The sequence below is a fragment of the Notamacropus eugenii genome, chromosome 1 (genome assembly GCF_028372415.1).
Source record: "Notamacropus eugenii isolate mMacEug1 chromosome 1, mMacEug1.pri_v2, whole genome shotgun sequence".
Classification (NCBI taxonomy): domain Eukaryota; kingdom Metazoa; phylum Chordata; class Mammalia; order Diprotodontia; family Macropodidae; genus Notamacropus; species Notamacropus eugenii.
Genome location: NC_092872.1, coordinates 326368247 through 326386683, shown reverse-complemented (window position 1 = coordinate 326386683; position 18437 = coordinate 326368247). Strand labels below are relative to the sequence as shown.

The 18437-nt window shown below is 33.5% G+C and overlaps 1 protein-coding gene across 4 annotated transcripts in view; it reads right to left on the bottom strand.

The window, feature by feature from the left end:
- PTGER2 (prostaglandin E receptor 2) overlaps nt 1-18437 on the bottom strand; it is a 46984-nt gene that overhangs the window by 19781 nt on the left and 8766 nt on the right. Inside the window, exon 2 of one of the 4 annotated variants that reach the window (XM_072629710.1) lies at nt 3487-4028. The exons of the other annotated variants lie outside the window; for them this stretch is intronic. Within the exon in view, the coding sequence (XP_072485811.1) occupies nt 3837-4028 (192 nt within the window). The 3' untranslated portion in view covers nt 3487-3836. Of the gene's footprint in view, nt 1-3486; nt 4029-18437 lie in introns of those variants that run through there. 4 annotated transcript variants of the gene reach the window in all.

Sequence of the window (18437 nt, the reverse complement as noted above, 5' to 3'; positions counted from 1 at the left end):
CTTTGTTGGTAATATGTAAAAAATGCTGATGATTTATGTGGGTTTATTATATATCCTGCAACTTTGCAAAAGTTGTTAATTATTTCAAATAGTTTTTTGGTTGATTCTCTAAGTATACTATCATACTGGAGTGATGGTCTTGTTTCTTCATTGCCTATTTTCTTTCAGTTTCTTTTTCTTCTTTTATTGATATGACTAATATTTCTAGTACAATATGAATAATAGTAGTGATGATGGACATTCTTGCTTCACCACTGATCTTGCTGTGAAGGCTTCTAGCTTATTGTTGTTATAGTTAGTGTTTGCTAATGGTTTTAGAGAGCTGCTACTTATCATTATAAGGTAAGCTCCATCTGTTCCTATCCTGTCTAGTGTTTTTAACAGGAATGAGTGCTGTATTTTGTCAAAAGCTTTTTCAGCATCTATTGAGCTAATCATATGATTTCTCTTGGTTTTATTATTGATATGGTCAATAATGCTGAGAGTTCTCCTATTATCTAACCAACCCTACATTCCTGGTAAAAATTGTACCTGGTCACAGTGTATGGTCCCTGTGATATATCAATGTAATATCCTTGCAAGAGTTTTATTTAAATTTTTTTGCATCAATATTCACTAGGAATATATATATATATATATATATATATATATATATATATATATATATATATATATATATATATATATATATATATATATATATATATATTTTCTTTATCTGTTTTAGTTCTTCCTGGTTTAGGTATCAGCACCATATTTATGTCATAAAAGTAATTTGATAGAACTCATTGTTTACCTACTTTTTCAAATAGTTTATATAGTATTAGAATCAATTTTTCTTTAAATATTTGGTAGAATTTATTAGTGAACCCATTTGACCCTGGGGATTTTTTCTTAGGGAGTTCACTGATGAATTGTTCAATTCCTTTTTCTAATATGGGGTTATTTAGGTATTCTATTCCCTCTTATGTTAATCTGGATAATTTATATTTTATAAATATCCATCAAATTTACTCAGATTGTTAGATTTATTGGCATATAATTGAGTAAAGTATTTCCCAATGCTTGCTTTAATTTCCTCTTCATTGGTAATGAATTCACCTTTTTCATTTTTGATATTGCATTTTTGATTTCCTTCTTTTAAAAAATCAAATTAACAAATGATTTATCTATCTCATTTGGTTTTCTTTTTCACAAAACCAACTGCTAGTTTTATTTATTAACAATAATTTTCTTGCTTTTAATTTTATTAATTTCATCGTTGTTTTTCAAGATTTTTCATTTGATACTCAATTGGGGATTTTTAATTTGTTTGTTCCCAAATCAATCTGCTCTTTCTCTATTTTATTGATGTAAGAATTTAGAGAAATGAAATTATTCTTAAGTAATTTTGATATGTCATCTTCATTCTCTTTAATGAAATCATTGTTTCTATGATTTGTTCATTGACTCACTTATTCTTTAGGATTAGATTATTTAGTTTCCAAATTTTAAATCTATCTTTCCATTGTCCTTTGTTGTATGTAATTTTTATTGCATTAAGATCTGAACATGATGCATTAATATTTCTGCCTTCCTAAATATAGAGGTTTTTATGCCATAATACATGGTCATCTTTTGGGTAGCTGTCATGTACAAGAGAAAAATGCATAATCTTTTCTAGTTCCATTCATTTTTTCCCAGAGTCTTGATATATCCAGCTTTTGTAAAGTTCTATTCGCCTCCTTAATTTCTTTCTTGTTTATATTTTGGTGGGATTTATCAGTGTGGAGACTGTTGAAGTCCCCTACTAATATAGTTTTGCTGTCTATTTTCTCCTGTACCTCACTAAATTACTCCTTTATCAATACTCTTTGTGGTCAGGATGCTCCTTTTTCTGAGGCTCTACTTAGAATCTCTACTTCGTGTTTAGAGTTCCTTCTGCTTGTGTACTTTTTTGTTTTGCTCATATTTCTAGCTTCAGTTTCTGGATTAGGAACTTATTTTGTTTGGGTCATATTCCTATACTTCTGTATTATGTGGGTAGCTCCGACTTGATCCTGAGTTTGGTGTCTGATGAGGCCATAAATTGCCTGGCCTTGACTTCTGCTATGGTTCAGATCCAAGCTGCCTGGATGCTGGTCTTGCCTAGTCTCCTGTTGTGTAGGGATGAGGCCCTGGTTCACATCTTACTGGTCTAGGCTACCTCCATCTCCTGCATCAGATAGGAACTCAGCTCCTTGAGATGTATTTTGCCATCTTCAACTTTGGTCTGACCCTGTCTTTTGCTTGTTGCATATGTGAATGAAGTCAGCATCTCCCCTTTCCTTTTGGGCAATGGTCTATTTATATCTTGCTGTGGGCTTACATCACTTTTCACTTTGACTTGCACATAACTTATATCTGCTCCCCACTTCCATTGAATCTTTCTGTGCAGTCATGAGTTGGATAGCAGAATTTTTACTTGATTTATTTTGGTTTTCTTTTATCATTTTTTATTCTGGTGTATTTTTAAAGTTTTATGGCTACCTGTAGAGGAATTCAGCTTTATTAAGATCTAATATGTCACCATCTTCCCACAATCCCTAACTCCCTCATTTACAGATGAAAGTGAGGTCAAGGGAGGAAAAATTTCTTGTTCAAAATCACACAGGTAGTAAGCCTCAGAAACAACTTAGAACACAGGGCCTCTGATTCCTGAATCAATATTCTTTCCACTTTATTAAAATGTCAAGAATACAGATTGATTCTTAGAACTGTTAGAAGCCTTAGATACTTCTAATATAACTGTCTCTTTTTATATTAGAAAATTAAGAGATAGATGACCCAAATAAATGCTCAGGGTCAGACAGGTAATCAATATCAGAACAAAGGCTCAAACCCAGATAAACTGACTTAGCTAGTGCTCTTTTTGCCACAATCAACAAACACGTAATTAATCAATTAAAAGTATTTACTGAAGACCTACTATGTGTAGGGATTCAAAGTTTAAGACATAGCATTTTCATTCAATGAGTTTTAAATCTGTGATCAATTTTAGGGTGATTCAGAAGGCAAAGAAGAAAACACACCAGTGAAAAAAGAAATATTGATAAGTAAAAAACTCAGCACTTTGGGGTATGTTTGAAAAGGGATGTATGCATGTAAACTGAAGATGATAGCAAAATTCAGGGAGGAAAGCTGTGAAATTTGTAGCACAGGCATCTTGTGACTTTTGGGCTTGGGAAAGAAAAGGCTGGTATATGTGTCTAACTAAAATATTCTAAGACTTGGTGGTTAAACAATGAACAATTGTCATATAGTCATATATATATATATATATACACATATGGAGAAATGTTTTATCTGACTTTATATTATTTCTATCACCATAACCACAAAATAGACAAATCACATTGAATGACCAAAGTAATTTGGAAGTTTGAATAATTTGTGAGATAGCATGTATTCTTAGTTGAAAGGGAAACTTAAATCTAAAAGTAACTGAATACAGTTTCCAAGAATTCATCAAGATTCTCAAAAGTTGTTGTTTATTTTCCCCTAAAATCCCCACAATTTACGCTCTTTGAAAGCTTTTCTGAATCCTTTCAACAAATTTCATGCAGCCTCTCATTACTGTATTTGTAGTCTAGTCCATTGTTCAAAATTATTTCTGTTTATTACAGTAACATCAGTTTCTTTTCTTTTCCTTTCTTCTCTTTTTCTCTCCTTTCCTTTAACTTTTCTTTCGCTGTTTTTCCTCTCCTTTCCTTTCTCCTTTTTTTTCCTTTCCCTTCCCCCCCCCCATTTCTCCATGGAAGCATTTCAAAATTGATTTCCAGGTGATGTGTGACATTGATAACCATTATGCACAAAGGTTATGTTGATGGAGCATCATGTGTTTTCAGTGAAATCTGACAGTATAGTATTGAACGCATCAGTCTCAGAACAGGAGGCCTAAGAATAACAAAAATCCAAGGATCAATTATTGAGTTAATTGATAAAAATCTAAGTGCTTGTAGTTTCCAATTTTTGTCCCCGGAGGAAGGGTCAGATAAGTATGCATAAATCTGTAAAAAGTAAAGGGAAAACAAAAGTTGTTAATTTTTAACTAAAATTTGTTAGTTCATTAATATTTTCAGTGGAAGAGATTAGAACATATTTTGTTATTCCTTAGGAAATGCTGCCAAAAAGATCTAACATCTAGCTGTTAGAATGGAAAAAATAATGTCTTTTTTCTCCCTCTTGTCCTTAACTTATAAGTTTCCCCTAATGTATTTCAAGAGGATTACACATTCCTACCATCAGTAGTGTTCTGGATGACATTATCAGAGATGAATCAAACCCAGGTCTTCCTGCTATTGTATGTCCTGTAATTTGGCAATGGGAAGAAAAATAAAAACTCTCGGCCACTGGAGGTGCCTTTATTTCACCAGACAATTGAGGAACAGTAAAATATGAACACAAATACATCTTTCCTATTCTTTCTACTTTTCTTCCCATTTTATGACTTTCTCACCTTTTTTTTCTTCCCCCAAAAGGCTTCCATAACTAATGGCAAGAAAACAATAGATCAAATCTTTAAAATAATATAATGAAAAAAATTTATTTCAGGTTTCTCTCAATTCATAGGTTTATAGAATATAGAACTGAGATCCTCTCCTTCAATTCCCCTTTTACAAATGAGAAAATTCAAGTCAAGAGAGGTAAGATGACTTGTTCTTGAGTCCACTCATGAGTAACAAGATCTTGACTCAAACCCAGAAGCAAATGCAGATGCTTTTGGATTCAACACCATCTAGATGACTTGGGGGTCATATTTAATTCAAAAACAGTGGAATGGCATGTACACAAGTAATCTGCTTTGTAAGGAATGTTTTTTATTAGACTTTGGAAAAAGGATTGTGTTGCTATGTGTTTTTTTAAAATTGGTTCTCCATATATAACATTATATATATACACATATATGTGTGTGTGTGTGTGTATTTCACTTTTTTCATTGCAGTTTCACCTTGCCAAAGAGAAGAGAAGAAATTTTCATGTTGGGTGTTTTTTATGGTAGGAAATGAGTAAACTAACCCCAATTCTAATAAAAGTTATCATTTATTATGCAATTAACTGATTATAACATCTTTGGGTCTTCAAGTTTACACACTCCCAAAAATAGAGCAATCTGTTTTGATTAATATCCAGATTTGATCTGATCTCTATTATGTTTATAGGCTGGTACTGTTTTTAGTCCATGAAATCCCAAACAATGAAACAGTAAACATTTTTTTAAAATTAGAGCATTACCACATGACCTATAGATGTGAGAAAAATGAACGTAAATAACACTTGTTTTTACATAATTTAGAGTAAAGTCAGGAAGAAACATACATTTTTCTTGTAGACTAAATTATTTTGGATAGTGAGTACTTAAAGCGTTTATTCAAAATACTTAGTCAAAGTATCAATAGGGTTAATTGTCTTCTGAGATTAGAATAGCATGAAAATCTTATGGTGTGGTATAAGAAATAGATTTACACTTGCAATAAGGAAGATGATTTGAATCCCATTTCTTATATGACCTTTGGCAAGTCACCTAACCATTCTGGACCTCAGTTTCCTCATCTGTAAAATAATAATGTTGGACCTGATGCCCTCTAAAATCTCTTCCAGCTCTATGATCCTATGATCTCTAAATATTTACCAAACAGGAACAAATATACAAATACTATATGAAGAAAATGGTCTTTGGCTGGATTTCCACCTTAATGTAATAAAAGAAATTAGCCTATTTCTCCTCTTTCTCCTCCTTCATCATCATTATCATCATCATAGTTAACATTTACATAGTACTGACAGTGTACCAGGTACTGTATTAAGCATTTTACAATTACAGACCGCTCTTTATTTCTGTAAGTGGAATGTTAGGCAGACCTCTAGGTAAAGCCTGAATCCAAATTTGCCCCGGTATGCGGGGAAAGGAGGAAAGCAGGCAAACAGGAAGAGGAATGTTCTTGTGGAGGGAAAGGGCCAGAACGTAGTTCAAGGACACACAGGTGCAGAAAACAGAGAAGTGAAAACAAGAAAAGGAACTCACCATACTTGGGCGAGCCATATGGGGGCCTGGTTGGAACTGAGAAGTGGGTGAGTAATAATAGATACATGGGGACCAAACAATACAGACAGGAGGTACCCCAGCATGGGCAGACAGAAGAGAGGTGCAGACCTGACATGTGGGAGGGTGAGCAGAGTGAGTGCAAAGATCTCCTCTCTCAACTGGAGGTCTCAAACCACGTCCCTGATCAGGTGGCAGGGGTGGTAGTGTCTCACCTCTCCCTTATGCTTTCATTTGGAGGTTTGTTTGTTTCTTTTTAGTTTTTAGGGGGTTTTTTGGTAAGGAAGTTGGGGGCAAAGTATGGAGCTGAGGGGCAGAAGTGAGGAGAGACAGAGGAGAGTGACGTAAAGTTACCATAGATGTTTTTGAAATGTTGATAAGAGTGATAATTTTTTGGATAAAGTCAAATGTATATAAAGTAAATTTATGTAAAACAAGAGATGCCCTGCTAACCCTGTCTCATGTTTTGTAACTGTCATTTCAAAAATTGGGTATTTCCACCTTTGCCTGTAGTTAAGAGGAAGTTACAGCTAAAATAATTTGGCTATCATTTATGAAAGTTGTAAGATTGTTAGCTAAGTTATTTGGGACTATTGTCATAATGTTAAAACTTAAAATGGGTAATTGAGGGAATGAGGCAAAAGAGGCAAAGCCTTATTCAGATTGGCTCTGTTCATTCAGTCTTTTCCACCTTGGGGCAGGTGGGGTTCAAAGAGCACAGCCCACAGCAGCTCTAAGGGTAAATGGGGTTGATACCACCAACTCTCCTCTCTTAGGAAGACAGCCAAGGTTGCCTCTGATCTAGGGCAATAGGGAGTGACCAGAGGTACCATGTGACAGTTACTATATATTGGGATAAACTATATATTGGGATAAACAAACCTTGTCTGCCCTGGTAGACACTGGTGTGGAATGCCAGATGCTTTATGGGAGGTCAGAAAGATATCCTGGCAAGTGGGTGGCCATAGAAGGATACAGGAGAAAATCCACAAGCAAAAAAAAAAACACTAAATTAAGACTGAAAATAGAGGATTTGCCACCAAGAGAATATGTTGCTTACATCACTCCAGGGGAAGAATATATCTCAGTGGGTGAGCTGGTAGGGGCATCAGGATCAACCCCTTCTCTGGGGTCTCTGTTGATTCCCCTCGTTTTGCAAATTTGTCAGGTTCTTGGAAACTATCTGTGTGGGCAAGGTCATTAACTCTGGGAAAAGAGCTTGTTTGAGTAATGGAATTCCTAAACAATGAACTTGGCTTGCTGAATATTTGCAAGTTTATGTGTAGTACAGAAATGATTTCTGATGATTGGTCTTTACACGAAGACAAATTTAAACTTGAGAAGAAAAGAAAAACAAGTGAAAGACGGTAAGTGAAATTTCTAATATGTGTGAGTCCTGGTAAACTTTTATTGATTATTCCAACTTCATACGGGTAAATAAAATAACTTGTATCTAGCCTTAAGCTGTGATGAATAAAACTTGTCATTTTAAGTGAAAGCTCTTGGGACTGTAACTGATTTTGTTTTGAGTTTTGAATTCAGGTATAGTAGTCTGATGGATCATTAAGTCAGTAATCTACCATTTGAGAGAAATGTCACACGCTACTCAAAGGGAATGTGATCCTGAACTGTCACAGGTAAAAGTTTTCATCTGGGAAAAAAACAAGAAGACAACCTTAGTATTAGCTTAGGGTGGGATCCTCCTGACTCAGTTTCCCCATTGATTTCCTTTTGAATAGGAATGTTTCCCATCTGGCTATTCCTGAGTCTGGCTATGAGGTGAAATTATTACTGTGTGGCTGGTTGTTAAACTGTGACTCTTACCTGAAATCAAGCAAAGCTAAAGATACTTTATTCCATTACATATGTGTCCTTAAGCTTAAGCCTGAAGGGCCAGTTTGATATTTGTATAAACATGTCCCTCCTTCTTTCTTTTATAGCAAATTTCTATGATCAGAGCAAAAGGTCAGTAGAAGATATGAGCACAATGCAAGTATGTGAGCTCTTGGTATTTTCAGTCTGAAGGTGTAGTAATTCCATATCCAAAATAACTAAATGAATTAGCACTTAGGCTTGTCATCAGCTGCTAATGCTTACATAGTTAGGTGAAAGATTAAGTCTTGGAATAGTTTATTCTTTCAGAATGTTATGGGAATAACTGGACAAAGGTAAAATGTGAAACCAAGATATGAATCTAGTAATTTTTGTAGTGGAAATCAAAAACATTTTCAGTTTGATTTGGGGAAGAGAATTTCAGTGCAATCCATTTGCTTGGAGGGATGGAACTCATGGAATACTCTGTGTTGCATTCATAGAAAAGTCAAGTTCAAGCCAAAGTCATTCAAGTTTATTACTAATGTGGAAATAACACCTGTTTGTACTGTGTGTCCTGTGGTACAAACACATTTTACTATAAAAACAACTTATTGATGTGCACTGTTTTGTAATTAATTGCTTATATATCCTCCAATGTCTGTTATTATAATTAGAATGACATCAGTAAATTCATTTGTGTAACTATAGAATCCAGGGATGAAAACTTCTACCTATAAGAGTGTTGTTACTTATGTTTTAATATACAGTATTGAATCCTCAGTAGCATCTGATACTCCTAAAGAATTGGACTCAGAGTGGAAAATTTCGAGAAATCTACAAGGTTAGACAATTCTGTGTCAAATGTAAATGATTTCCAAAAGGGCATATAAAAACCAATATTTTCTGAGGCTTCAAGGAAACTCTGGGTTCTTACTTTGATGTTCCCCTTTATAGCTCTATTGTTAAGATCAGAACTCTTAAGGTTTATACTGCTTTTCACAATATGACGTAGTTATTTGAGAAGGAAAATTTGAAAGGCTTATATTTAGATCCATTTTGTAAAAGATTTTAGGAGTTGCTACAAGTTACCTGGAATCAGAAAAATAATTCTACTGAAGAGTTACTCCTGAGGACAACACATTTTTAAGACTGGCCCAAGAAAAGATGTTCCAGAGATCAGACAGCTACATGTGATGTCTGAATTCCAAGGAGAGTAGTCCCTAAGGTTATGCCCTCAGTCAAAATTCAGAAAATAACAGTAAAGAGGACCTGAAACCTAGGGCAACATTATCCACAACTTAGGACAAAAACTTGATAATAATAATAATAAGCTTCTAAAATAAAAGAAAATATGCAAATTAAAAATAAAAATGATTAAGCAAAGGAAAAAGGACCCAACCACGAATATCTATGAAGATCTGAAGGAAGATAGGAAAGTAAAAAAAGCCATTCCTACCCCAAACAGTAACATCAAATGGTCACAAACTTGTGAAAAGAACTCTTGGAAGAACTTAAAAAGAAATTTAAAAATCAAATAAGAATGATCAAGGAAAAATTAGGAGAAAAATAAAAGCAATTCAATAAACTTATGAAAAGAAAATTAACCATATGGAAAAATATTAAGGAAGAAAATAACTCCTTCAAATCTAGAATTGAGCAAGAGGAACTGAATGATTTAATTATAAGACACCAAGAAATAATAATACTAGAAGAGAAGTTGGAACATTTTATTAGTAAAACAACTGATCTGGAGAACAGAATGAAGAGAGACAATATAAGAATTGTTAGACTACCTGAAAGGTATAATCAAAAAGAAAATCTGGATATAATATTAGAAGAAATTATTAGGGAAAATTGCCCTGAAGTTCTACACCAAGAAGGTAAAGTAGAAATAGAAAAAAAATCTACTATTCACCATCTGAAAGAGATCCCAGGAAGAAAACTTAACTGGAATGTCATAGCTAAGTTTTAAAATATTCAGGCAATAAGAAAAAACCTTTTCACTATTGCAGAAAGAGAGTCAGAATTACATAACACCTAAATACCTTAAATACCATAAAATACCTTAAGCCTTGAAACATTCTATTTCAAAGGACAAAGGAAGTGGGATTGCATTCAAGAATAAGTTACCCAACAAAGTGGAGTATAATCCTGAATGAAAAAAAAAATGACTACTTGATGAACTGAAAGACTTTCAGGTATTTGTGACAAAAAGACCAGAACTCAATGGAAAATTCAATATAAAAGATTCAGAAGGAATGCAGGGAAAACATTGAAGACTAATTATAAAGCACTGATGAAGGTCAAATTATTTACTTCTTATATATGGAAATGTTGTCAGTGTTCTTAAAAGGTTACAGGGAAAAGGTAAAAAGAGAGGCTGACAAGGACAAACCTAGCTCTCCCTTTCTCTTTCTCCCATTGGAGGAAAATTCACAAATGACAACTATAACTTTGAATGTGAACAGGATGAACTCATCTATAAAATGGAAACAAATAACAGGATGGATTAAAAATCAGAATCCAACAAAATGCAGTTTACAAGAAACACATTTAAGAATGAGAACTACACAGAATTATAACGGAAGGCTGGAGTAGAATTTATAATGTTTCAACTGATGCAAAAAAGGCAGAAGTGGCAATTAAGATCTCAGACAAAGTTATGGCTAAAATATATTTTATTAAAAGTTTAACAGGGTAACTACACTTTGATAAAAGGTACCAGAGACAATGAAGCAATATCAATACTGATCCTATATGCATCAACTGCTATAGCATCTAAAATTTTAAAATACAAGATGAATTACAAATGGGGATACATAGTAGTACTATAATGGTAGGGGTCTTTAAACTTTTCCTCTAAGAACTAGATAAATCTAACCAAAGAATAAATAAGAAAGAAGTTAAGGAACTGAATAGAATTTTAAATAAACTTGATATGGTAGATATCTGGAGAGAATTCAATGGAAACAGAAAGAAACACACCCTTTTCTTGGTGGTTCACAGTACCTTTACAAAGACTGACCATATATTAGTACTGAAAAATTTTACAGTCAAAATCAGAAAAACAGATTTTAAAAGAAACCTTTTCATATGATAATGCAATAAAAATATATTTAATAAGAGAGCAAGGAAACACAGATTAAGATCCAATTGAGGATTAAACAACCCAATCATAAGGAAAGAATGATTAAAGAAAAAAATATAGAAACAATCTGTAATTTCATTAAAGAGAATGAAAAATGAGAAACTATTCTAAAACCTATAGGATACAGCAAAAACAGTGATCAGATCAATAAAATAGAGAAAGGACAGAATATTGAATTGGGTATGCAAATTAAAAAACTAGAAAAAGAACCAATTAAAAATCCCAATTAAACATTAAATTGGAAATCTGAACAACGAAGCATGAGATTAATAAAACTGAGAGTAAAAGAAGCCATTAAATTAATAAATAAAACTAAGATTTGTTTTTTGAAAAAACAATATCTATTGACAAAGAATTGGTTAATTTGATTTTTAAAGGAGAGAAGAAAATCAAATCACTGGTATCAAAAATTAAGAGTGTGAATATATCAATAATGAAGACGAAATTAGTCATTATAAGAAGTTATTTTGCCCAATTATATGCCAATAAATTTAACAATTTAAGTAAAATGGAAAAATACTTACAAAAACATACATTACCTAGGTCAGCAAATGATGGAATGGAATATCTAAATAGAATGATTTTAGAAAAAGAAATCAAAGAGGCCATAAATGAGCTTCCTACAAGTAAAGCACCCAGGATCAGATGTATTTACAAGTGAATTCTATTGAACATTTAAAAGTCACCTAATTCCAAAATTAATTATTTGGAATAATAGGTAAAGAAGGGATCCTACCAAACTCCTCTTAGAAAACAAATATGATAGTGATACCTAAGCCAAGAAGAGTAAAAACAGAGAAAAAAAATTATGTACCAATTTCCTTAATGAATATGGTTGCAAAAATCTTAAAATACTAACCAAAAGATTATAACAATATATTACAAAGGTTATACATTATGATGAAGTGGGATGTATATCAGGAATGCAATGATTTAATGCAAGGAAAACTATTAACATTATCAACTACATTAGTAATAAAAGTTTAAAAAATGATTATATGAATAGATGCAGAAAAAGCTTTTGATGAATTTCAACACATTTCAATTTTTTTAAAAACTTGAAAGTAGTGATATAAATGGAATTATCCTTAAATTGATAAAAAAAAAATTTGTCCAAAATCATCAGCAAGCACTATTTATAATACTTATTATATTATATTGTTATATTTATAAACTGGAGGCCTTCCCATTAAGATTGGGTGTAAAGCAAGGATGCCCACTATCACCAATATTATTCAGTACTGAATAGAAATCCTAGCAATATCTATGAGAAGAAAAAGAAATAGAAGGAATCATAATAGGGAATGAGGTGATTAAACTATCTTTTTTTTTTGAAGATGACATGATGATATTCTTGGAAAATCTCAAAGACTCAACTAAAAAGCTAACTGAAACAATAATTTTTAGCAAAGTAGCAGGATAAAAAATAAATCCAACTAAATCATCAGCATCTCTATATATCTCAAATAAAACTCTGCAAGAAGAGATACTAAAAGATACTCCATTTAAAATAACTTCAGGGGGCAGAGCCAAGATGGCAGAGTAGAAGCAGAGACTTGCTATTGGTCTCCCCTGAAGCCTGGACAAATAACTGTAAAAAAATGACTCTAAACAAATTCTGAACCTGCAGAACCCACAGAAGACAGAGTGAAGTAAATCTCCAGCACACGTTAGCCTAGAAGATCAAATGGTCTATTGCACATAGCTGGGAGCACACCACAGTGCAGCATGGGCCACTCCAGGGCAGATGGTACCTGAGCAGGCCTCAGGGGGACTAAATCTGGCACCTCTTATGGCTTCCACACTTCACAACCCCAAAATGTTGAGTACACATTGGAAGGTCAGTGGAAAAAATCTTTCAGACCTGTGTGAGAGAGTAGAGTGGTCGGGCCTGAATCCCAGGGTGGTGGAGGGGGTAGAGGACTCATGGCAGCAGTAGCAGCAGCAGCTGCTGTTGCAGCAGCAACTGTTTCTGGACTTTAGGCCCACAGATTGTGGGGAGAATCTAGTGGGTGACAGTACACACCCCCACCTCCACTGGAAGCAGGGAACTACCTTGACAAAGAGCTCAAAAGTCAAACAAATGACTGGGGAAATGAGAAAAAATGGGAAAAGAATTAGACTATAGAATCTTATTTAGTGACAAGGAAAAAGAAAATATACAAACAGAAGAAGACACCAAAGTCAAAGAGTCTACATCCAAAGACTCCAAGAAAAATATGAATTGGTATCAAGCCATGGAATAGCTCAAAAGGGATTTGGAAAATTAAGTAAGAGAAATAGAGGAAAAATTGGGAAGAAAAATGAGAGGGATGCAAGAAAATCATGAAAAACAAGTCAACTGCTTGCTAAAGGGGACCCCAAAAATGCTGAAGAAAATAATATCTTAAAAAATACACTAACACAAATGGCAAAAGAAATTCAAAAAGTCAATGAGGAGAAGAATGCCATAAAAAGCAGAGTTAACCAGATGAAAAGGGAGGTCCAAAAGCTCATTGAAGAAAATAATTCTTTAAAGATTAGAATGGAGCAGATAGAAGCTAATGACTTCATGAAAAATCAAGAAATTATAAAACAAAACCAAAGGAATGAAAATAGCAGACAATGTGAACTAACTGACCTGGATAATTTATCCAGGACGGACAATTTAAAAATTATTTCATTATCTGAAAACCATGATCAAAAAAAGAGCTTAGACATCATCTTTCAAGAAATTATCAAGGAAAACTGCCCTGATATTCTAGAACCAGAAGATAAAATAGATATTGAAAGTATCCACTGATCACCTTCTGAAAGAGATTCCGAAAGGAAAATTCCTAGGAATATTGTAGCCAAATTCCAGAGCTCCCAGGTCAAGGAGAAAATATTGCAAGCAGAAAGAAACAAAGTATTGTGGAAAGACAATAAGGATAATATCTAGTAGCTTCTACACTAAGGGACTGAAGGGCTTGGAATATGATATTCCAGAGGTCAAAGGAGCTAGGATTAAAACCAAGAATCACCTAACCAGCAAAACTGAGTATAATACTTCAGGGCAAAAAAAATGTTCATTCAGTGAAATAGAGGACTTTCAAGCATTCTTGATGAAAAGACCAGAGCTAAATAGAAAATTTGACTTTCAAACACAAGAATCAAGCACAAAAAGGTAAATGGGAAAGGAGACTTACTAAAGTCGAACTGTTAACATTCCTACATGGAAAGACAACTCTTGGGATTTTTCTCAATATTAGCATAGCTGGGGGGATTATATACATATAGACAGAGGGTACAGGGTGAGTTGAATATGAAGCGATGAAATAAAATAATAAAATTAAGGGGTGAGAGAGGAATATGTTGGGAGGAGAAAAGGAGAAATAGACTGGGGTAAATTGTCTCTCACATTAAAGAAGCAAGAAAAAGCTTTTTCAATGAAGGCGAAGAGGTGAGCGGTGAGAGGGAAAGAGTGAACCTTATTGTCATCAGATTTGGCTTAAGGAGGGAATAACATGTACATTCAATTTGGTATGAAAATCTATTTTATGCTTAAAAAAAAGTAGGGGGAAGGGCAAAAGGATGGTAGGGGGAATGACAGAAGGGCGGGCAAATGGGAGGAGGAGGTAATTAGAAGTAAATATTTTTGAGGAGGAATAGGATCAAAAGAGAGAACGGAATAAATGGGGGGAAGTATAGGATGGAGGGAAATAGAGTTAGTTTTTCAAATCATGACTGTTATGGAAGTGTTTTGCATAACTACACACGGATAACTATATCGAATTGCTTGCCTTCTCAGTAGGGATGGGAGAGGAAGGAGGAAGGAAAAGATGCTGGCACTCAAAGTTTTAAAAACTAATGTTAAAATTTGTCTTTCCATGCAACTGAGAAGTAAGATTTACAGGCAATGGGGTATAGAAATCTATCTTGCCCTTCAAGAAAATAGAGGGGAAGGGAATGAGAGAAGGGAGGGATATGATAGAAGGGAAGGCAGATTAGGTGAAGGTGTAATTGCAATGCACACTGTCTTGGGGTGCGTGGAGGGGAGAGATGGGGAGAAAATTTGGAGCTCAAAATCTTGTGTATGTGAATGTTGAGAACTAAAAATAAATAAATTAATTTTTAAAACTGACTCTAGACAATATAAAATACCTGTGAGTATGCCCACCCAAACAAACCTAGGGACTAAATAAACAAAATCACAAAAAACTTTTACACAAATAAAATCAGATTTAAATAATTGGAGAGATGTGAATTGTTCAAGGGTAGACAGGGCCAATATAATAAAAATATAATTTTACCCAAATTTATATATTCAATGTTATCCCAATTAAATTAACAAAAGTTCTTGACATAAGGACAAGAATATGAAAGAAAATAATGAAAAGATGTAAAGGAAGATTAATCAGTACCACATCTTAAACTATATCATAAGGTAAGAATTATCAAAACTATCTGGTACTGGCTAAGAAATAGAAATATAGAGCAATGGTATATAAAAGACTTACAATTTACAGCAGCAAGTACACATAATAACTCTATTTGACAAGTGTAAAGTATTTATTATTTGGTAAAAAATTGTTGGGACAACTGGAAAACAGATGGCAGAAAATGGTCATAGAACAATATCTTAAACCATTTACCAAGATAAGGTCAAAATAGATACCTAGATGACCTAAATATAAAGAGTTTTTACAAGAAAATTAGAAGAACATGGAACTTGCTACTTGCTAGTTAGGAGAACAATTTATGAATAAACAAGAGATAGAAAACAAATTGGTATAAAATAAATTAAAAAGGTTTTGTTCAAGTAAAATATGTCGCCAAGATCACAGGAAAGTAGAAAAAATGGTTTCTCAGATAGAGGTCTCATATCTCAAATATATAAAGATTTTTGCCAATCCAAAACAATATGTGTCATTCCCTATTTATAAATGAACAAAGGAGATAAACGGGCAGTTTTTCAATGAAGAAATCAAAATAATATATAGTCATATGAAAAGTGTTCTAAACCATAATGTATTAGAGAAAAGCAAATTCAAACAACATTGTGATAGCACTTCACACCTAACATACTGGTTAAAATGATTGAAGGGGAAAATGAAAAATGTTGGAAGGGATGTGTAAAAATTGGGACACTAATCCATTATTGGTAGAATTGTGAACTGATCCAACCATTTTGGGGAGCAATTTTGAATTATGTCCAAGGAATTATTAAACCACCTACACCCAGCAATACCACCTTTAAGTCTATTTCCAAAGATGATTAGGAGAAAAGGAAAAGAACCTATGTGTTCTAAAATGTTTATTGCACCTCTCTTTGTGGTGACAAAGAACTAAAAATTGCAGGGATGCCCATCAAGTGGGGAGTAGCTGAACAAGTTGTGGTATACAAGTGTGATATCATATTACTAATATAATAAGAAATCATGAGCTCAATGTTCTTAGACCTGCATAAAATATGAAAAGCAAAATGATCAGAATCAAGAGAACATTGTATACAGTAACAACAATATTGTTTTAAGAATGACTGAATAAATAAGTTATTTTGACTACTATAAATATCCAAATTAACTACTAAGGACATATGAACAAAGACACTGTATGCATCCAGAGAAAGAACCAACAAATAGAAGTATGTATAGAATAATTTTACATACATATATACATATACATACAAATAGATAGATAGATAGATACATAGACTTATTTTTTTAAAACATCATTTTCTCAAAGTAGTCAGGTAACCTTAAGAAATTTTTGTTCAGTCCTTTTTCAGTCACACCCAACATTTTGTGATCCCATTTGGGGTTTTCTTGACAGATGCTGGAGTGGTTTCCCATTTTCTTCTCCAGTTTCTTTTAGAGATGAGGAAATTGAGGCAAACAGGGTTAAGTGACTTGCTCAGGTTCATCCAACTAGTAAGTATCTGAGGCCAGATTTGAACTGAGGAAGATGAGTCTTCCTGACTTCACACCTAGTTCTCTATCCACTGCACAACTTAGCTGCCCCTAAAAAGCTTTTAGAAAGGTGTCTTTACTAAGCTAGTGCAGTAATAATAATTGGCAGAAACTATCCCTCCAGAAGGAGAGTTCAGAGGAAAAGTATGGATCAAATTGAGTGAGCACAGATGGCAAAGGGTTAAGTTCTAGCTCCTAATTACCTAAAAATTCTTTTCTCCCATTCATAGAATATTTTGTCACTTTCGCTAAATGTAGTAGATCTACATTTATCTGCCCTTAGCTGCCTATTCAGATCTGAGAATACTGGTAGGACACTGTTGGGAAGATGGAAAGTTCAAAAATCCTCTGTCCAAAAGAAGGAGGGCAAGGATATCTGTTCAGGATTAAACTAAGACTTCTCCATACTTTTCTCCACAGGGATGCATTAGAAAACCACACTTTCTGGAAATCATTTTCTTCTCAACCAATTTGATGATTTTGGGGGCTTGAGCAAGTTTTTCAGCTTGTCCAAACACAATTCTTATGCAACACCATTCCTGTTCAAAGGCCTTTCAATAATTAGTGTAATTTAGAAAGAAATAAAAGACTAATACAGTTTTATTTTAACTGTGCACTCCTTAGCCCAATGGATTTATGGGAGAATTCTATCAATTTTTCAAAGAATAATTATGACCCATACTTCATAAAACAGTCTAGCAGAATTGTTTTATGAGACAAACAATCCTAAATCTTAAACCAGGGAAGATGAAAGTATAGATGGAGAACTGTAGATCAATAGCATTAAGGGATATCAATTTAAAATTTTTAAATAAAATCATGCCAGACTAAATTATTTATCCAAGAAATCATTCATTATGACCAAGTTGGATTTACACTAGTGATATAAGGATGGCATTTTATAAATTTATTACTAAGGATAGTAACTTATAAAATTATAAAATAAGGACTAAATAAAAGAAAGAGAGGGGGGAGAGGATAAGGAAGGGATTTTTAGAGGGTTAGGGTGAAGGAATAGGTTAAGGGAGATATCAAAGGGTGTTTAGATTAACAAGGAATGGGAGAATGAAAGATCCTTGAAGGAGTGTAGGCTAAGTAACAGGAGGGCAAGATAGCCAGTAGAAGTAAAGTAAAGGAGTCTATGGAGAAAAATAGGGAAACTATACTATATGTCAGCCATATTGATTAATATTGTTTTAGACTATTTAAAATAACTAAACAGTATAAATTCAGAATATTGCTGTGGTGTAGGAAATGATGAGTTGGTGGACTTGGGCCTTAGAAAAATATGGAAAGACTAGAACTTACGAAGGAAGAAGTTATCCAATCTCAGAGAAACAATGGACAAATAAGCATAGCACAGTCTTACATAGATGTGTATGAATGTATATGTTTATATGTGAGTATGATTATAGATGTCGAAGTATGTGTATATTTATGTAAGTGTATGTATGTAAATCTGTGTGCATATTTATATATGTAT